The 18,949-nt window shown below is 36.3% G+C and overlaps 1 protein-coding gene across 1 annotated transcript in view; it reads right to left on the bottom strand.

Moving 5' to 3' along the window:
- The window catches only part of LOC132543147 (laminin subunit alpha-like), a 65,676-nt gene that overhangs the window by 4,081 nt on the left and 42,646 nt on the right, over nt 1-18,949 (bottom strand). Inside the window, exons 48-74 of the mRNA XM_060206617.1 lie at nt 18,710-18,880; nt 18,113-18,303; nt 17,774-17,890; nt 17,127-17,284; nt 16,617-16,755; nt 13,212-13,305; nt 12,123-12,239; nt 11,582-11,767; nt 11,286-11,440; nt 10,941-11,111; nt 10,684-10,811; nt 10,418-10,574; nt 9,363-9,490; nt 8,720-9,054; nt 8,446-8,542; nt 7,461-7,578; nt 6,830-6,973; nt 6,283-6,428; nt 5,887-6,066; nt 5,613-5,734; nt 3,794-3,953; nt 3,299-3,488; nt 2,991-3,155; nt 2,534-2,687; nt 2,024-2,157; nt 1,399-1,498; nt 1,076-1,198 (exon numbers count right to left, since the gene is read on the bottom strand). Coding sequence (XP_060062600.1) covers nt 1,076-1,198; nt 1,399-1,498; nt 2,024-2,157; nt 2,534-2,687; nt 2,991-3,155; nt 3,299-3,488; nt 3,794-3,953; nt 5,613-5,734; nt 5,887-6,066; nt 6,283-6,428; nt 6,830-6,973; nt 7,461-7,578; nt 8,446-8,542; nt 8,720-9,054; nt 9,363-9,490; nt 10,418-10,574; nt 10,684-10,811; nt 10,941-11,111; nt 11,286-11,440; nt 11,582-11,767; nt 12,123-12,239; nt 13,212-13,305; nt 16,617-16,755; nt 17,127-17,284; nt 17,774-17,890; nt 18,113-18,303; nt 18,710-18,880 — 4,080 coding nt within the window. The remainder of the gene's footprint in view (nt 1-1,075; nt 1,199-1,398; nt 1,499-2,023; nt 2,158-2,533; nt 2,688-2,990; nt 3,156-3,298; nt 3,489-3,793; nt 3,954-5,612; nt 5,735-5,886; nt 6,067-6,282; nt 6,429-6,829; nt 6,974-7,460; nt 7,579-8,445; nt 8,543-8,719; nt 9,055-9,362; nt 9,491-10,417; nt 10,575-10,683; nt 10,812-10,940; nt 11,112-11,285; nt 11,441-11,581; nt 11,768-12,122; nt 12,240-13,211; nt 13,306-16,616; nt 16,756-17,126; nt 17,285-17,773; nt 17,891-18,112; nt 18,304-18,709; nt 18,881-18,949) is intronic.

Genomic DNA, 18,949 nt, shown 5'->3' with positions numbered 1-18,949 from the left:
CGCTAATCACAGTACGTCTTAGTCACTAATCACAGTCGCTAATCACAGTACATCTAAGTCACTAATCACAGTACGTCTAAGTCACTAATCACAGTCGCTAATCACAGTACGTCTAAGTCACTAATCACAGTACGTCTAAGTCGCTAATCACAGTACTACTAAGTCACTAATCACAGTACGTCTAAGTCACTAATCACAGTCGCTAATCACAGTACTACTAAGTCACTAATCACAGTACGTCTAAGTCACTAATCACAGTACGTCTAAGTCACTAATCACAGTACCTAATCACAGTACGTCAAAGTCACTAATCACAGTACGTCTAAGTCACTAATCACAGTCGCTAATCACAGTACGTCTTAGTCACTAATCACAGTCGCTAATCACAGTACATCTAAGTCACTAATCACAGTACGTCTAAATCACTAATCACAGTACGTCTAAGTCACTAATCACAGTCGCTAATCACAGTGCGTCTTAGTCACTAATCACAGTACGTCTAAGTCACTAATCACAGTACGTCTAAGTCGCTAATCACAGTACATCTAAGTCGCTAATCACAGTACGTCTAAGTCGCTAATCACAGTACGTCTAAGTCACTAATCACAGTACGTCTAAGTCACTTATCACAGTACGTCTAAGTCGCTAATCACAGTACTACTAAGTCGCTAATCACAGTACGTCTAAGTCGCTAATCACAGTACGTCTAAGTCGCTAATCACAGTACGTCTAAGTCACTTATCACAGTACGTCTAAGTCACTAATCACAGTACGTCTAAGTCACTAATCACAGTACGTCTAAGTCACTAATCACAGTACGTCTAAGTCACTAATCACAGTACGTCTAAGTCACTAATCACAGTACGTCTAAGTCACTAATCACAGTACGTCTAAGTCACTAATCACAGTAAGTCACAACAAAAGAACACAAAGGAACAGTATATTTATAGATCACCAGACAAAAAAGAGGATATAAAGATTCAAAATTCTCTTTGACTTGGACATGTTTAAATTAAAAATTTGTAAAGCCATCCAGGATTTAGATGCTATTCCACAGTAGCAGTGTAACACTTACTGGGTACACCTCCCACATAGAGAGGTTCTGTAGTGTCAGCTGATGAAATGCCTGCCTTTCCGCTGACTGGTTGTATTCTTTGACCATCCACGGTCATCAGCAATGTACTCTTTGCTTTAACAGCTACAATAAAAAAAGAACGTTAAAACTAAGTTTTGGCTCATTGTCAGGGAGTGAACTTACTACAGGACAAAGAGAAAAAGCATCGGTACAGGTAACATATGATATGAAAGGTGTTATTATCAGGCTGAAATCATCACGAGATATATAGGGTAAATTTCTACACAATGTTTGGCAGACAAGTTAAGTATTTGTAGTCATACCATTGATCTTGTGCCAGTCACCATTACATAGGAGATTGTTGGTGGGGGGTGTGTACTTGGTGGTAATGATTCCGCCGCCATTGTCTGCACTGAATATTATCTGTTGATTAAAACAAAAAAATGCGGACCAGTTAGTCCTCAAACATTGATAAGACATCTAATAAGTTTTTTTTTTCTATTCAAGTGCATGCACTAGAGAATGATTTTACTTCTCCACAACAACCTGTTAATCAAATTACTTTTGTGAGAGGGCAGTAAAACAGATTTCTGTCACCCTCTTCAGCCCTGTACATTTTCTTCATTCAATTGGTCACAAAATTTTACTATTTCTATTCCATTTGTTAACCATTCATGAATAAGAAACATTTGTAAATTAAATTGAGGCAACCATGACTTGAACCTTTCAAAGATGTACGAGAACTCTAAACCTGTCCTTTTCATGAAACTCTTAGTGTATTGAAAGTCTGCCACCCACAATTATTTGAAAAATTCTTGTTTCAACAAGTCAATCACTAACATCATGTTAGTTTGGAAAAAGAAAAATTGATTCTACAAATCTCAAAGACTTGTTGCTCCCGAGAATACTCTACAACACCTAGACAATTATGATATAACTATAACTTGCCTCTCCATCCTTCATCTGTAGTGCCATGAAGTCACTTCCAGATGAGTGCACAGCTAAAATTACACCTGTCAAGTTACGAGGACGGATTTCCACAGAGAACTCCAAGTCCAAGCCAACAACAAATTTCTCTGGTGCTGGAATTAACAAGAAAATCAAGTGTAACACATCTTAAGATGGAACAGAATCCAAGAACTTAACCTCAAATAAGGAAAACAAAAGAGAATTGTCGATTGATAATAATTCATATAAGGAGAAGCATGTCTGTTAAATTTTTCAATTCAACCTTTTGTTGTCTTCAATTTTGCTTATAGAAATTTATTCAAAAATGGATCAATATGTCATTTAACTTTGAAATAAAGCTTTAAAAAACCAAAATAACTGAATCAACTAGCACACTAAACAGGTCAGCAAGGGCCCTGCTACCTGGCTTAATGTGGGGACCTTATCATATATCCCCTATCAATACCTCCAAGGGAGAACTCATTTACCAAGTGGTAGCTGGTTACTTACGTAGCTGAACATAGCCTCCATCCGAGTAGAAGAAGGAGCCCTGTTCCACACTAGTGGTACAAGGCTGTACCTGGAACTCGAGCTGAGGAGTTCCAAAGCTCTTATCATTCACTGTCAAGTCCCCAACACAGCCCTGGAAACTTGTGATGGCACCCTGAGCAACATTATAAACAAGTTACACTAGCTTATAATTAACATGAGAAAAACAAAGTGCTTTTTACACAATGTGGATTATCTCTGTAAAACACCTTTTTGTTTTTGTTTTTTAATGGTTGTCTCTTTTAAAAAATGAAATAAAAAAAACTCATTTCAACATTTTCCTTCCATGTTTTTTTTTCAGAGTTAATAATCAACCATATTTGTCATCTTTCATTTTCTTATCTCAAGTCCATTGAAAATTTCAATATATAGGCTATCAAGAATTAAGATGAACAAATTTGAAATTCAAGTAAAATACCTCAAGATTTTTAGATGCTTTTTTGCCGATATCCATTGGCAGACCTCCTAGGTAATATGGTGGCTTCTCATTCAGTGAACGAGTAAATCCAATAGATGTGGTCTCTCCACTTGGCTCCCCGTCAATATCCAACTCACCACGTTTTAAATCTCTTGTAAATACCATCTGTAATTTATAGATATAATTGATAATTCCTTGTTGTAATTTTTATAAAAATGAATAATGAAATAAAATTATGAAAACAATGACTTCAGAGAAATTTTAATTTCTTTCAGGAAAAAAAGTCTTGATTTTGCAAGGAAACTCACTGTATGCCACTGGCCATCATTGTAATCCTGGGCTGTCAGTATTTTTCCTATTCCAGTTCCACAATTAAAAGCCGCTCCTATTTTGCCATTTAGCATATACACTCCGACAAAGTCTCGATGTCGTGTATCTGAGGCGTAAAATAATACCCCAGTTGTGGATGTTGTTCGGAATGCTATGCTTAATTTGAATCTGTAAAAATACAAAGTTTTGTACAATAAATTCCTAGGAATTGTGATTTAAGATATTTGTGCATTTCCTGATAAAAAATAACATCAGCATTGCATCTCAATGATTAAGCTGGTGATGCAAAATTAAACAAGGTGGTGACTATAAACCCACATAATTTTTGGACGGCAAAGACAGTATTACTGTCAATTCATATTCTGCAGGTAATATATACTACCTCAAGTCAAATACCTGAAATCATATTGGGTGATATCAATTATCTGCAACTCCTCAAGTGTCCTTTATGTTTGTTATAGATGCTATCATACCTGACAGTCATACTGGCTGGTACCACAGCATATTCCTCACGACTCTCTGCGTATGTGCCAAACAGTTTTCCATCTGCATCTCCCAGTGGAGGCGAGATGTCCACATTAGGTGACAAAGCACACTGTTGGACTTGTGGTGGAGTGGTTCTATCAACTGGACCTACAATTAATCCCCGAAAAAATGTATTTCACTAAAAAGATACACTAAAAATTTATTCCCTCTAAGAAATTTCTAAGAAACATAACATAACAATTCAATAAGATTACAAGCCAGCAACACAAATCCCCTGCCATGCCATAATTAGCATTTTTTGAAGCAAGTTATCATCTGGAAACCAAAAATCAATGCTAAGCATTAGTGACCATTGTTGTTGACCTTTTGACCAAAAACATAATACCATACTAGGTCTCCTACTCAACTAAGACCGTATCAAGTTTCAACCTAATCGATCATCCCGAACTATAATTATTATCTGAAAACTCAAAAAATATTCTTCGCAACCGTTACCATTGTAGTCGACCTCTTGACCCCAAACATGTTTCTACACTAGGTCTCCTACTAAACTAACATTGTATCAAGTGGTTTTCATTGTTTCAATCTAATTGGTCTAACTAAAGTTATCTGAAAACCAACAAGAGATCCCAGAGGAATCTTGGTGCCCACTTTTGTTTGCTCTTTATCTGCTCTTTGAAAGTAGTATCTTTTCTCTTCTTTTCTTTTTTTCTGTTTTTGCTCTTAATGATAAGACATTTGAACATTCCTTTGCAGAAATAGCAATGATAATCTTTACCTGCCAAATCCAAAATGGCCCCCATGAAACCATTTTGTTTCTTCTGATCAGTCCAAAAGTCAAATGAGCACAAAGGAAATATACATATGAAATTTGAGAGATATCCATTCAGTACTTCTTAAGAAACAGCAGTAACAATCTTTACTAGGAAAAATCCAAGATTGCTGGATTCAGGCCATTTTGATAAGTCCCAAAATCAAACAGGCATAACTAGGGACCAAGGGCAACCAACATATGCAGTTTGAGAAAGATTCATCCAATGCTTCTCAAGAAATAGCAACAACAAAAATTGTTTACGGACAGACGAGCAACGGACTTACAGCTTTTTAAATCACCAACTGATGATAGTGGGCTAAAAATCTATTTTTAGCAATAGCAAATAAAATTAATAAATAAATGATATTTAATATTTAACAACGATGGTGAAACAAGGTTTCAGCTGGATGGCTAGGTGAAAAGCGAGTACTATCACTGACCCATGACCACACTAGGTCTCCTACTAAACTAACATGGTATTAAGTTTCAACCTAATTGGTCATCCATTACTTAATTTACAATCTGATAACCAAAAATCTATTATTAGCAACACTGACCTTTGTAGCTGACCTTTTGACCACAAACACAATGCCACACTACTACTAAACTAACATGGTATCAAGTTTCAACTTAACTGGTCATCCCTAACTAAAGTCATCATCTGGAAACCATCCGGTCCAAACAGACAAACAGATGACGAAAACAAACCCTACAGTCCCCTCCGGTTTCACCTGCAGGGAATTAATAAGTGATTAAAAATCTAATCTGACCTTAACATTTGTGGTGCACTTATTCATTTCAATTTTTTTATCATTTCTGCTTCATAATCTAATGATTAAACAGTAAAAAGACTTCTTTGATCTTTGACCTTCAGGTAACGATCACTGCTTTTGAATGATGCGGTTGTACTCCTAAATTCATCAAGATTTTGTGTCAGGTTTTGCATTACCTGTAAATGTTTTTCTGTAACAGAAAAGAGAATATCACTATACCTGGTGTTGGTGAAGGTTTGACAACAGGTGGCACCACTGGTCCAGTAGGTTGTGATTCAGAACAGTCCCCTAGGGAAACAGCTCTTATATTCTGACTCTGTATACTGGCAAAGTTTTTAAAACTGAAATGAAAAAAATATCAGATCAGAATTTAAGAGGAATTGTTTACTGTATGCTATTGATCTGTTGGAACATCCAACAAAAATTCAGATTTCAAAACGAGAACTCAATAATTGGCTCAACAACGTAAAACAAGGCTTGTTGGTAAACATACTTTCCGTTAATGGTTATATCAGATATACAGCCGAAGAAGGGAGCAGTGGCACCAACAGAGGTATCTGGTACGGAGAAGTCAGTGCCCCCAAAGTAAACAGGTCTCTGTGTGATAAGTTCTTCCTCTACGGAATGTGTAGGGTTTTCGATCATCTCCTGATCATCAATGTTCAACATGAGCCTAAATACAAACAAGGAAATTTTTAAAAAAAAAAAAAAAGTGAAAGAAAAACTCTAAATCTGCTAATTTTTCAGATAATTGAGAATTGTTTCAGAAAACAAGGTGAGATCAATACATTTAATGATAAAGATCTTGTATCTTGCTGACAATAATAGTTAACAATAAAATAGTTCTACTGAAAAGTTAACAATATAAAAAGAGGAAAAATGATCTCACATTCTGCCCATCTTCATGATGGAGATATAATGCCAGTTGCCATCATTGTAGGTATTCACCACACTCTCCAAACGTGTCAGATCACCTCCAGGGTCCGTCGTTACAATGATCTTACCCATAGATGTTGACACAGAAAATACAGTGCTCTGTAATAATTGTAAAAATTATCAGACCTGAACACCTGGCCCTGTTCTGTAACATGGATTATATTTGATTTTGCAGTTTTACCGAACGCTTGAGGCATCAGGGATTAATGTTTCACTAATGCCATAAAATACACAGCTATACTGATTTCTTCACTTCATTTGCAAGTCTTTTTTTATCCCTGGCAAGAAATGTCTAAAATAAAAATCCATAAACACAACTTTTGCAGTATATTATGGGGTGTGCTTTTGCAACTTACATGTGTAACTGCTTTGATGAAGCTAAGACAGTAAAACAACAGACAAATATTAAAAAAAAAAACCCAAAGGATATTCAGGTACATACACATATATCATTGTATGTTTTGTATGAAGCCAGTGTTAATATCCGACAGAATTTGTACCTGTGCATTGTTTGAGGTATACATAAGCAGACTGGAGTTAGAAGTGGTCTTCATCCTGAAAGTAACATCAAAGTTGACGCCAACACTGTCCATCGGTATGGCAATGTAACCTGGCACCCCTCCAAATGTTGCTGTTCGCAGCATCTGTAAACAAGATGTTATTACAAATGTAGATGGTGATGAAAAGAAACAATAAAATCACTGAGAATATATATCTGGATCGAACAAAGAGTCTCACAGAGACCTATAAACTAAAGTCCAGTTAAAAAGAATTCAGAACATTCTAAATGATTTCCCCACCAAATCATCAATGGAGTTTAAGGGACAGATATTTCCACAAGTAAAGTTTATGGGACAGATAGACTTACCATAGGATTTATAGTGACATATAGTCCCATCCTCAGAGTTTAGCGGACAGCTGGTCCCACCAGTTGAGTCAAGGGGGCAAATCACGCCACAAGTGGAGTTTAGGGGAGAGATAAACCTAACAGGATTTTAGGGGGAAAATTAACCTACCATAGGATTTTAAGGAACAGATCATCGTCCCATATAGGAGTTTTAGGGGACAGATAGACCCTTGAGTGGAGATTAGGGGACAGAATTTCCCACTACACCTCCATGTTACACCTACCTGTTCGGGACATCCACGAACAACTCCTTTAGCCTCTTTGTTGTTGATAAGATCCCAGATTGTACTATCAAACTGAACATCCCTAATGCAGCCACGGAAACCCTGGGCACTCACATATCTGAGAAAAAAAATAACCACATGAATTTCATCAATGATGCATTGATCACACGAAAGGTGTTTTATGCATTGGGCAACTGTACAAACAAGCATAACAATATCACTGTAGTGTTCACTGACACTCGTACTTAAGTGAACATTGTATAAGGATATGTTTTCATTTTTGTGAGTGCTGTTAATCCATGTATTCTTATCTCCATGCACTGTTAAAATAAGAAGACTTATTCAGCCACATTTATCAATGAAATCAAGAATTCATGAAGTTGTAATTTTTTCCAACAACTGTGAAAATTTAACCCCACAAAAATATGTGATTTTAATGTATTTAAATTACGTTAATTGATAAAATTTCATGTAAAAAATTTGAGCCTGAAATTTTAATTCTAAGATTCACACTAGTTCAATATATCAGGTACCGTATAGCTATTCCAAACTGAATTTGTTTCAAAGCCTGTGTCTTTAAAAATGAATGGATGAATTTTTTACAAGATAAAAGGGAATAAGATGAGTTGGAGTGTCAAGAATGCTCTCCTCTCTTGGGAATTTTGGAGACAAACAGGGCATTTTCACTGATATTGTTTTTTTTAAAGGTGAATTCATGACTTTTAAGATAAAGACTCTTTTGGTATCAAGTAGTGGTTGACTAAGGATGAATTCCTAAGAAAATCAGTAAGTGAGAAGTTTCTTAAAAGTTTCCATAAGGGGCCATAACTCTAGAGTACAAAATGACGGCCAAGGTCAACACTGTATTCTCTTGTAATTTAATGACAAGGGCATCAAAAAAGATTTTACAACTGTCAAATACTATATCCTTACAATCTAATAACCACAAGAAAAAGGCATGTTTTAGCCATCTACAAGTACTTACTTTACAGGCATGACGAGCTCATTGAACCCTCCAATGAAGATATCATCAGTGTATGACAGAGAAGCCAGTGTTCCGGGTGAGCGACCCTCAATTCCATCTGAAACGCATAGAATACATACATATCAACTTATTGGGCATTTGTTTTTACTGATTTTTCGTATTCAATGATACATAGAACATATTGAACTTTAATGCAAGTTAGGGACATTGTCGTCACAACAATGAGAAAGATTTTTTTAATCTGAACAGAAGCACCCTGAAAACCTGTACTGACCTTCTTCATCGACCCTAAGGAATCCAGTTTGTTTATCGCGGGCTGCTTGAATCTTATGCCAGGCTCCGTCATTATAGGTTTGTTCTGTCATCAATTTGGCTGGCATTCCTCCTAAATCATACTGAAACAATACCTTGCCATCATTTAATTCGATGGAGCTGAAGTCGCGTCCCTTCCCAATAAAGAAGAGAAGTCCATTACTGGCATAAGTCTTGAAATGCAGGATAATGGTAGCCTTCTGTTGGGGACGGAAATTAATCTCCTTGGCACTCACAATGGCATAGCCATTACCGTTAAAACTAAAGCCATTGGACTTTTCTTCCACCAGTACATTCCTGGAAGTTTAGAAAATTCTGATGAAATAACAATCCTTTTTATGTTTGAGAAATAATTGATTTTATATCAGAAAGAAGATCCTTCATTCTTACTTATAAAAATGTGTTAATTTAGTTGTTTAGTTATTTTTCGGTATTCAATGTACTCATGTCCTTCTGATATGTTTGCAGTTTAAGGTATCTCTATTTTATTCCACTTGCATCTTTTATCTTTCCCAATAATCAATATATCTAAACATAAATCTATGGAAGTCCTCTTCTTACCAAGGCACAGAGATTATGTCAGACTGTTAATGGTATCAACTTACCTCTCTACAGCACCAACGTAATTATTATCACCATACACAAAGTTCCAGATTCCCATTGGCTGGCTGTCAAAGGCCACACCCTCCATTGCGCCCTCATAGTAGTTTGAACCCATCACTGATCTAGGCAGCTGTTGACATATATCAGCAACATAAGCATACAATTATCAGACATTCAGCTATATTAGAAATTTCAAACCTACTCAAATTGATTGTATAATCTGGTGTTAGATGTACTGGACAAACTAACCACCAGATTTACACATAAGAGGATGTGCTGCATTCAACAGCAAAGTGACTACTGTAATAATCTAGCAAAAATCTTATGTCTGGTAATAAGTCAGCCATATATTGCTCATACCAACAAAAAACTATTCCATTGTCGAGTTAAAAGCCCCCCCCCCTCCCACCCCCTACACCCTCACTGTTTCTCAGTCAGAAAAATTATGTTTTACCTCCCACACACCCACACACTCAGTGTTTCTCAGCCAGAAAAAGTATGGTTTACCTCCCACACACCCACACTCTCACTGTTTCTCAGTCAGAAAAAGTATGTTTTGCCTCCCACACACACACCTTCACCACACCCTCACTGTTTCTCAGTCAGAAAAAGTATGTTTTACCTCCCACACACACACCTTCATCACACTCTCACCGTTTCTCAGCCAGAAAAAGTATGTTTTACCTCCCACACACCCACACTCTCACTGTTTCTCAGTCAGAAAAAGTATGTTTTACCTCCCACACACCCACACACTCAGTGTTTCTCAGCCAGAAAAAGTATGTTTTACCTCCCACACACACACCTTCACCACACCCTCACTGTTTCTCAGTCAGAAAAAGAATGTTTTACCTCACACACACACACACCTTCACCACACCCTCACCGTTTCTCAGCCAGAAAAAGTATGTTTTACCTCACACACACACACCTTCACCACACTCTCACCGTTTCTCAGTCAGAAAAAGTATGTTTTACCTCCTATCACCCACCTACTCCCTCAATGTTTCTCAGACACCCTTACTGAGCATTTACCATAGTTTTACTTTGCCCTTACCATAAATGTACTAGGCACACCTCCAAGATAGAACTTTGTTGTGACAGGCTTCAGCTCTAATACAGTAAAGGTCCCAGAGGAATTACCACTAGCCTTCACGCTCTCCACCCCAACACCTACATCACGCTCGACTGTCAGTGTACCCGTCTTACCAATCCTGAAACAGCATACAGGAAAATGATTAACATACATCATATATTAAAAGGTCAGGTATCACACAATTCTTTATACAGTAGCCTAGAAAGTTATAATAACATCAGACTCACCGCTCTGCCACAACCTTATACCACTTGTTGTCGTTGACGCTCCATGGATGACTGATTTCTGCTGGTCCTGACCCCAGGTCATACTTAAACATTACTCGGCCATCGCGAAGCTCCAAGGCCAAGAAGTCCTGCAGACATGAAATTGAAAGAAACCAAACTCAAAATGAACATGCAAATTAAAAAATTCTACCATACAAAACATGAAATATTATTTTGTTGTTTGGTGTAATGTTTAAAGCCAATCATCATTTACTCACTTCAGCAGATCGTTCAGGGATGAATTCTTCACCGATGTAAGCCAGCAGGGCATCACTTTGTTGGGTACGAATGTAAGTGGTAAAGCGACTGTATGACCCAGCCAAGTCAACATCTGGTGGATTTCTAAGGGCAACTGTTGTGTTTCCTAGGAACTCCATTCCAACTCGGATCTGTAATCATGAATAAAAAACAAGGTTAGCATAGTAAGGTCATGATACCAGTAATTATAATACTAAAATCAGTTTAGTATTACAAGAGGAATTGTCTCTACAAGATTATTGTGCTTATGTCAGGAGTTTAAATCTTCCAGAATATTGGAGGACATGCAAAGGTAGTTATCTCACCCTGTTTGCCTCATCACGGGCTAGTATAATCTTCTCACGGAGATCAGTGATGTTGCCCATAACACTGTCCCGAAGACTACGAACATTCCTAGATTGTGTTCCAACCAGCTTGATCAAGTCCATGATCTGCGGCACTTTCTCTTTCACATCCTGAGCTGTAGTATAGAAACTTAGGTTTAAATACAAAGTAGGATTCACTGTAAATTTGAATCTGATTTACAAAGACCTTCCTTTTTTCCCGATTTTGTTGAACTCTGACCTCTTAATTTAAATTCTGATATCAATAAGACACTTACTCTGCTGATCAGCGTATTGGGTGTTTTTCTTGGTCTTTGTGGAATCATTGATGAGTTGCTCGACCTTGGCTTTGTTTGACGGCAACTTTCGAATGATGTCATTGACCTTGTTACCGGCATCCTTCGTCATACCACTTGCTTCTTCTGCTTGCATTATGGCATCTTGAGCCCTCTGCCCAACGTTTCCTATCAAGGTATCAAGTCATAAATTATATGACCCATTTCCTAGTTCAAACGCAAGTGTCGTTCATGTTATGATCACAATCAACTGCATTTCTTTATATTTACAAGTTCCTTATTTTGCAAACTATTCACAGTAAATACTTCTGTCGTTGAAAAATTTGATTTTTTTCCCAAAAGTGACTCAGACTGGGATTACAGGTAAAGGTAAAGAAAATTGAAAATGATTTAAATTTTGAAGTTTTCAAATGAGTCTCCATTTCTTGTGTATCTTTCATTTTGTCATACCTTGCAAACTTGCCATATACAACATGTACCCGAATGATAAAGTGTGACGTGAAGAAACATTCTGTCTACCTACCGGTTTCCAGTGATGGCAGTTGAAAGTTGACATTGTCAAGTTGGTCTTTTGACTCCTGGTTTGTGTCTTCCACCTTGTCTGTGTTGAAGGTTGCATCCTCGAGCCTTTCCTGTAAGTCTAAACACAAAACAAATCTTCTACTGAGTATCTACAGATTTCACACCCATATAACTATCCTCTTGTTCTATAAGAAAGTCCAGTAAACTCTTGCCTTACAAGGATTCCTTCTTGTGTAATTAGAAATCTAACACACCTTTTAAACAACTTCAAATAAACTACTCATGGCCCTCCATCCTGACACCAAACCGTCCCCTGACTCTATTATCATACACAGATTAGCAGCAATTTACTTCTTTGTGTTTTCCTAAATTTCAGCCTATTAACAGTATTGCAAACTTTCCCCGAGTCTATCTGATATGTGACTGCCATGAGTGAATCATCTGTTTCAACCATCATAGTTAAACTAGGACAATATTCACAAAACATTTTTCACAAGAAGTAGTTCTGGAGCTTTTTGACAAGATTTTTAAATCACCATTTTCAAAATGTGATTAAACCAACGTGTGCATCCTGGGATAATGAACCATTAACAGTGTTTTTAGCAGCTAAAGCTGCCAGTTGCAGCTTCTAGAACTTGAAGAAGAGGTATAATAATTATGTGATGAATAAAGTATTGTATATAATTACTTATATAAAGTGGATTACTTTTCATATTTTATATTCCATATAATATATAGAAAATGATGTGAAAATGTCGTTATACACATGACCCTTTTAGTCAAGTCATAGAATAAAGATTTTATCACACATTTGAATATGAAACTTTGATTGGATGGACGAAGGGAGGCAAACCATTTTCTTTCAAACAGACAAGGTGTTGTAATATGTGCATAGTGGTTTATAATTCTCACAAATAAAATTTGCAAAATTACAGCAACAATTACAAGAAAAAATTTCAAAACACACTTAATCCCTCTCTCAAAGTTAGATGTGTGTAGTTGTGTTTTTTTTTGTGTGAAGTAATAACAAGGTTTCAGCTTATGAAATCTGTTGATGGCTATAGAAGCTCAGCATCTAAAATTGACCTACCCATGTCAGTCTCTTCAAGCTTCTTTTCAGCAGCAGCAAGCAACTCTGCACTTCTAGCTCTTTTGGAGGCAGCCACTTCCTCAACCCCAAATGACTGCAAAAGTCAGGTTGTTGTTAAATGCATCATACAGACTCATTGCTCTAGAAAAGATTCACAGAATAAGGTGGAAAATTAATAAAATATTTTTATATTCACCAACTTCCTCCAATACTGACACTGCAGCTTTTCACTGGATACTACCTTCTCGGTCATTATTTAACATATTTTATACTGAAATTGGTAAATTCTCAATATTTCTAGGATAAAAATTCAAACATATCAAATAAATGAACACAAAATATACAAGACTTTGTCTTATATATTACTGCTAATGTAAGATAATATGAATGAGCTGTTCTGTAGTATAATCTCATGCCATCATCTCCCGGGTTTAGTGTTGCCGACTACCATTAATAAATTTGTGCTTACTGATTGTTAAGCCCAACCATATTAAAAGCTTACCCACTGATAAGCCCATGTCTACTGATTTCTTCCTCATTTTTACGTAGGTTTAACCATTGATGACCCATGATAAAAGCTACCTTTATTCCTTGCTAGGGTGGTTGTGTAGTGAAACAGCTTCATTGATGACCCATGATAAAAGCTACCTTTATTCCTTGCTAGGGTGGTTGTGTAGTGAAACAGCTTCATCAACACAGTATTTTTTGGATATGAACTCCATTCAATTCACAGATGTAAAAGTTATGATACAGATCAATTAACTTTAGATTGTTTTAGTTTTTGTGTTTAATACTGCTGCAAAAGAACTATGCCAATCATCAAGTATGTAACTCCCCCACCCCCCATCCCCAACCCCTTGCCTTTTTCCCCCTCTCACGATATAAGCTTGTGTTTTACACATCAGCTTTGTTAAGGGGGAATAACAAAAATTACAAATGACTATAACAATATATATATACTATACTTCCACCATATAAAGTTTGTAGGCACATTTTTAAAGGGGTGCAAATTTCCATAATGTCACATGAATGTCTACAATATCATAGATACTGAATATTCAGTCTTATATATTGCTTTTTATTTTCGTGGTTTGTCTAAAGCCATGAAAACAATTAATATTCTACAAAAATTTCATGTTATACAATTTTTTTTACTTAATTATATTGGATATCAGAAATAGTCAGATCACTGATATTCTATGTATCTAATACCCAGTAAAACACAAGATCCAGAAGGGTTGTAAATCTTACATATAGTTCAACAATACATATTATGAGGTTTATGAATGGCACTATCACAACTAAAGAATATATTTCAATGTAGCTGTATTCTCTTCTTATTGATCTACATATTTACCTACAAATCAGGATACACTGCATCTAATGGATCCTCTCATAATTTGCATCCAAATTAATTTTAATTCAAAAGGAATCAATAATCTTGTCATGCAACACAGAAATTCATTAAAATTGTTTCCTAAAATTGCAACAAGTCCAAGAAAAGAATACACTACAGCTGCAATGTGTTAGTGAAGAGCGTACGAGTTATCCATACATATGTACCAGGAACCTTAAATAGAGGGTATATTATGTTACTACGGCAACCAGTTGGTACAAACAGAAATCATGTGAACACTTTACAGATATCACAATCAATGAAACACCAATGTTAAACTTCTACCAGTGTTTTCAACCCACGGTCATGTCGAAAAGACAAAAAAAAAAGGGGAATTATTCTCCAATGTATTTGGAATCAATTCCACAATTCAGTAAGTTATAATTTTAAAATGACTTTGACAAACATCTGTGAGAAGTATACCTCCAAATGGTGAAAGATCTATTCCACTAATCTACCAGTAAGGGGTCACAAAGAATCAAGGAAAGAAAGGCACATAGGAATTAAGGGTATCCTTTTTAAGGGACGTCCATGTTATTATGAGTTTCTAATCTATTCAAGGGTTTTTTCTCTTCACTCCAAATCTCAATTCTATTCTAGAACTATGATCAAAGTGTTTAACCTGTCTAAACTGAACCCTGTGGAATCAAAGATCATGAATTTGGGTTTGATGTTTTAACTTGTACAGTACTCAACCTAATAAGCATACGTGCCTGATAAACACATCCTCTTTTCTGTTTACTTCACTTTCTATCACCACAATATTTAGCCTTTTATCGCTTTCTCTTCCCTATACCCAGTCAATGTGTAGTATAGCTGTGATCTATGTAACGGTTTTCAAATTTCTCTTGTTCAAGTCTAAGAGCCTTTTAAGAAGAAACTTTCCTTATAAAAGAAATGGAACAAACAAACACTTTTAGTGTACTTACATATATCAAATCAATTTGTAAACCTGCATAAACCAGATTTATAATAAATATGCAATTATGAGATAAAAACCTGCACATTCTGTGCATATTTGGACAAAAATATTGGTATGTGTTCAGTTTAGACAGGTTTTACAGTTATATGTGTAATGGAGGAAACAGCTCTTCAAATTCAAAATCATTTTAAGAATCCACAAATATAATGTCACAGACTTTGGTGAAGCACGCATTGTCATTGCACAGCCCTGTTACATTAGGCGTTACCAAGGTTACCAAAGAGAGCTGAAGCCTTCGTGTTGTTATGTAAGTAACTATAGTACATATATATATTGTGTATAAATACGAGTCCTTACGGGCATTAGGAACACCTGAAATAAAAACCCCAAAATTAGTGTAACGATGCCGTGCTCTCATCAATAATTAACTCGCAAAGACTGGATGATGCCACTCTCTCAACCAAAAACAAAATTCAATTTAAAAAGACAGAAATAAGTAAATTCTAAATTTCAGAAGAGTAAAATTTCATTTATATTTGTCATTATACTAGGATATAGGAAAGACAAGTGTCTGTAAAAAAGGACATTTTTTGATGGTAATGAAATGAGAAGGAAAATGGAAACCAGAAGATACATGCACTCCTATCAAAGTTTCTATCATTACAACCACTACAATTCTTTTTAAACAATACACCAGTTCACATACAACACATAAAGAGTGCCCATAAAATGTATTGCGCTTGAAATATGAAAGGGCATTTTTTTATTTCTTCAACTGGTGTTATATATAACATACATATATATACATATACAAAGCAACAAAGACCTAATTTCCTCTCAATTCGTATCAATATAATGCTGTACCATCAAAAGCTTGCTGTTTAAAATCTGACTGATACACCATACCACTGGTAGGACAGCTTTACATGTAACAACAACAATAAAACACACAAGCAAGGCATAGCCTGACAATTAGTGGACATAGCTCAGCATTTAGCAGTATCTAACATCAGCAACTTGCAATTAATTTGCATATAAAATTACATACAATGAAGTCAAATATCATAGTCACTAGTTCATGTGTTACCTTTCCCAGTGCACTGGACGCTGCCCCTGTTGCCGCTTGTGAGGCGTTTTGAGCATCATTGATTGCCATGACAATACCCTCGTAGGCGTTGGCTGCTCGAAGTGCTAGGGCAGCAGTGTCACGCGTGTCTGTGTACACACTGTCAAAAACAAAAGACAGAATTCACTCTTATCTGATATGGTAGGGCCCACTAAGCAAAAACAAAAATTGGGGTGTTGGTTGGGGAGCTGGTGGTTTGGCAAGTTGGGACTTCTGATATTTCACACGTGTGCTTATGACATGAAAATATATAATCCATCAGTTAATGTTTTCTTTTAGTTCAATACAGAAGTCTAAAACATTACTGTCTTCATTAAAATGAAAAAGAAAAATGAAAATTAGATGACCTTTCTCTTAAGTGTGTTGATAGTTTGAAAATTGTATTTGCCAAAAGAAAAATTAAGGAAATTTGAAATTTGTGAAATCGCTATTGTTTTTTTTAACTTGTTGATTTTACACTATACAAAATACCTTTCCAGCATTTTAGCCTGATCAACCAAGCTTTCTGCGTGTGCCTGTGCCTGCATTTGTTTCTCATCCAAATCACTCAAGCTGCTGTTCAAGTTGTCGTCGATGACTTTCAGCTGATTGATACTGTCAGTTAGAGCAGCTGATTGGTCATTCACCGTCTAAAAATAATACACAAGAAATAAACGTGATATAACACAATTGTGAACGATTGGTCATTCACCGTCTAAAAATAATACACAAGAAATAAACGTGATATAAAACAAATGTGATACAAACAAATTACCAAGTAACACATGACTAATATCTACTACACAGCAGACTATTCATCATTACCATAACCTCCAGCCATTTAACCCCACAACTGTTTCCCTAACTCATAACCTCAAGCCATTTAACCTCACATATGTTTCCCTAACTCATAACCTCAAGCCATTTAACCTCACATATGTTTCCCTAACTCATAACCTCAAGCCATTTAACCTCACAAATGATTCCCTAACTCATAACCTCAAGCCATTTAACCTCGCATGTTTCCCTAACTCATAACCTCAAGCCATTTAACCTCACATATGTTTCCCTAACTCATAACCTCAAGCCATTTAATCTAACAAAAGTTTACCTAACTCAGGTCTGAAATGTATACGAACCTCCGTATCAGCCTTGCAGGTCTGTAAGGCCTCCAAAGCTGCATCAATTTCGCTTTGCGACATTCTCAGTATCATCTCTGTATCTCTGCTCGACTCTTCAATTCCCTTCAGACGCAGCTGATTGAAAATGAAAATCAGTCATCATGACAACTTACATTATAAAACCCAGCGATCCAGACCTCATCGTAGTTCAAATAGATCACAAATTCAGCATAATTCAATTGGACAACAACAAAAAACTTGTAAGGCATTTACTTTAATCTTTTGATTTTGGTTTCTTTAAAAGCTTTATGTTCTAAACCGTCCGTTTAAGTACCCGGAATATTCTTTTCTACTTACTCCAATGATATTAAGAGACAGCTGTCTAATCTTTTTAACAAGTGCCATGGTGTCAGAAGAGTTAGTGAGACTGCGCTGACCATTTTCCTGAAGGCTGTAGAGACTGTCGGCGAGGTCGTTAACAGCATTGGCTAGCCTTTCAGCCTCATTCTCACTCTCCTTGTATGCAACCCTGTATCTGTCCAAGTCAACTGGACATAAAAATTGATAAATCTTGAAATCATTAAGTCAAGCAAAGAACCAATCAGAAGTAACATTCATCCGACCTCATAAACTTCCAACAGTAGGCCAAAACCAAAGCCAGCAGGGTTTGGGATGTAAAGTTTACAAAATCTAATACAACAACAAAACTCCTATCAATACATCATTTGTATACTCCCTTGGTAAACATTACTTTGTTTGACAACCTGAAATGTATCTCAAATTACTCAAAGTAAGACATGTGACATAATCCAGTATACCTCTCCTCCCACTGGTGCACTTAGTTTTCTATCAAAACAAAATTGATCAAGGCACATCTATTCATCAATTTCACAGAATCTATAGACCAAACTTAGGCTCTGTAAATTACTAAACCATTTTTTGTTGTATACTTACACCCTAAAATGTCAATAACAGCAGCGTTTGCTCTGTCATTTACCCCAGTTATGTTGACTGCCATGATGTCATCCAAAAGATCAATGGACTGCTTGATGTATGTGTCTATGTTGGTCACCTGGATCCCCCTCAGGATGGTGGCAAGGACATCTTCAACCTCCTGTACAGCCACTGTAAGGTCAAGGTCGTACAAAGGTCATTTTCCAAAATACTACGGTATATAAAGTTACTGGCAAGACA

This window comes from Ylistrum balloti, unplaced genomic scaffold (genome assembly GCF_031769215.1).
Source record: "Ylistrum balloti isolate Yb309-2 unplaced genomic scaffold, AGI_CSIRO_Ybal_v1 Utg369578, whole genome shotgun sequence".
In the NCBI taxonomy this organism is placed as follows: domain Eukaryota; kingdom Metazoa; phylum Mollusca; class Bivalvia; order Pectinida; family Pectinidae; genus Ylistrum; species Ylistrum balloti.
Note: the sequence above shows the minus strand (reverse complement) of the source record. Positions and strands in the feature narration are given on the sequence as shown.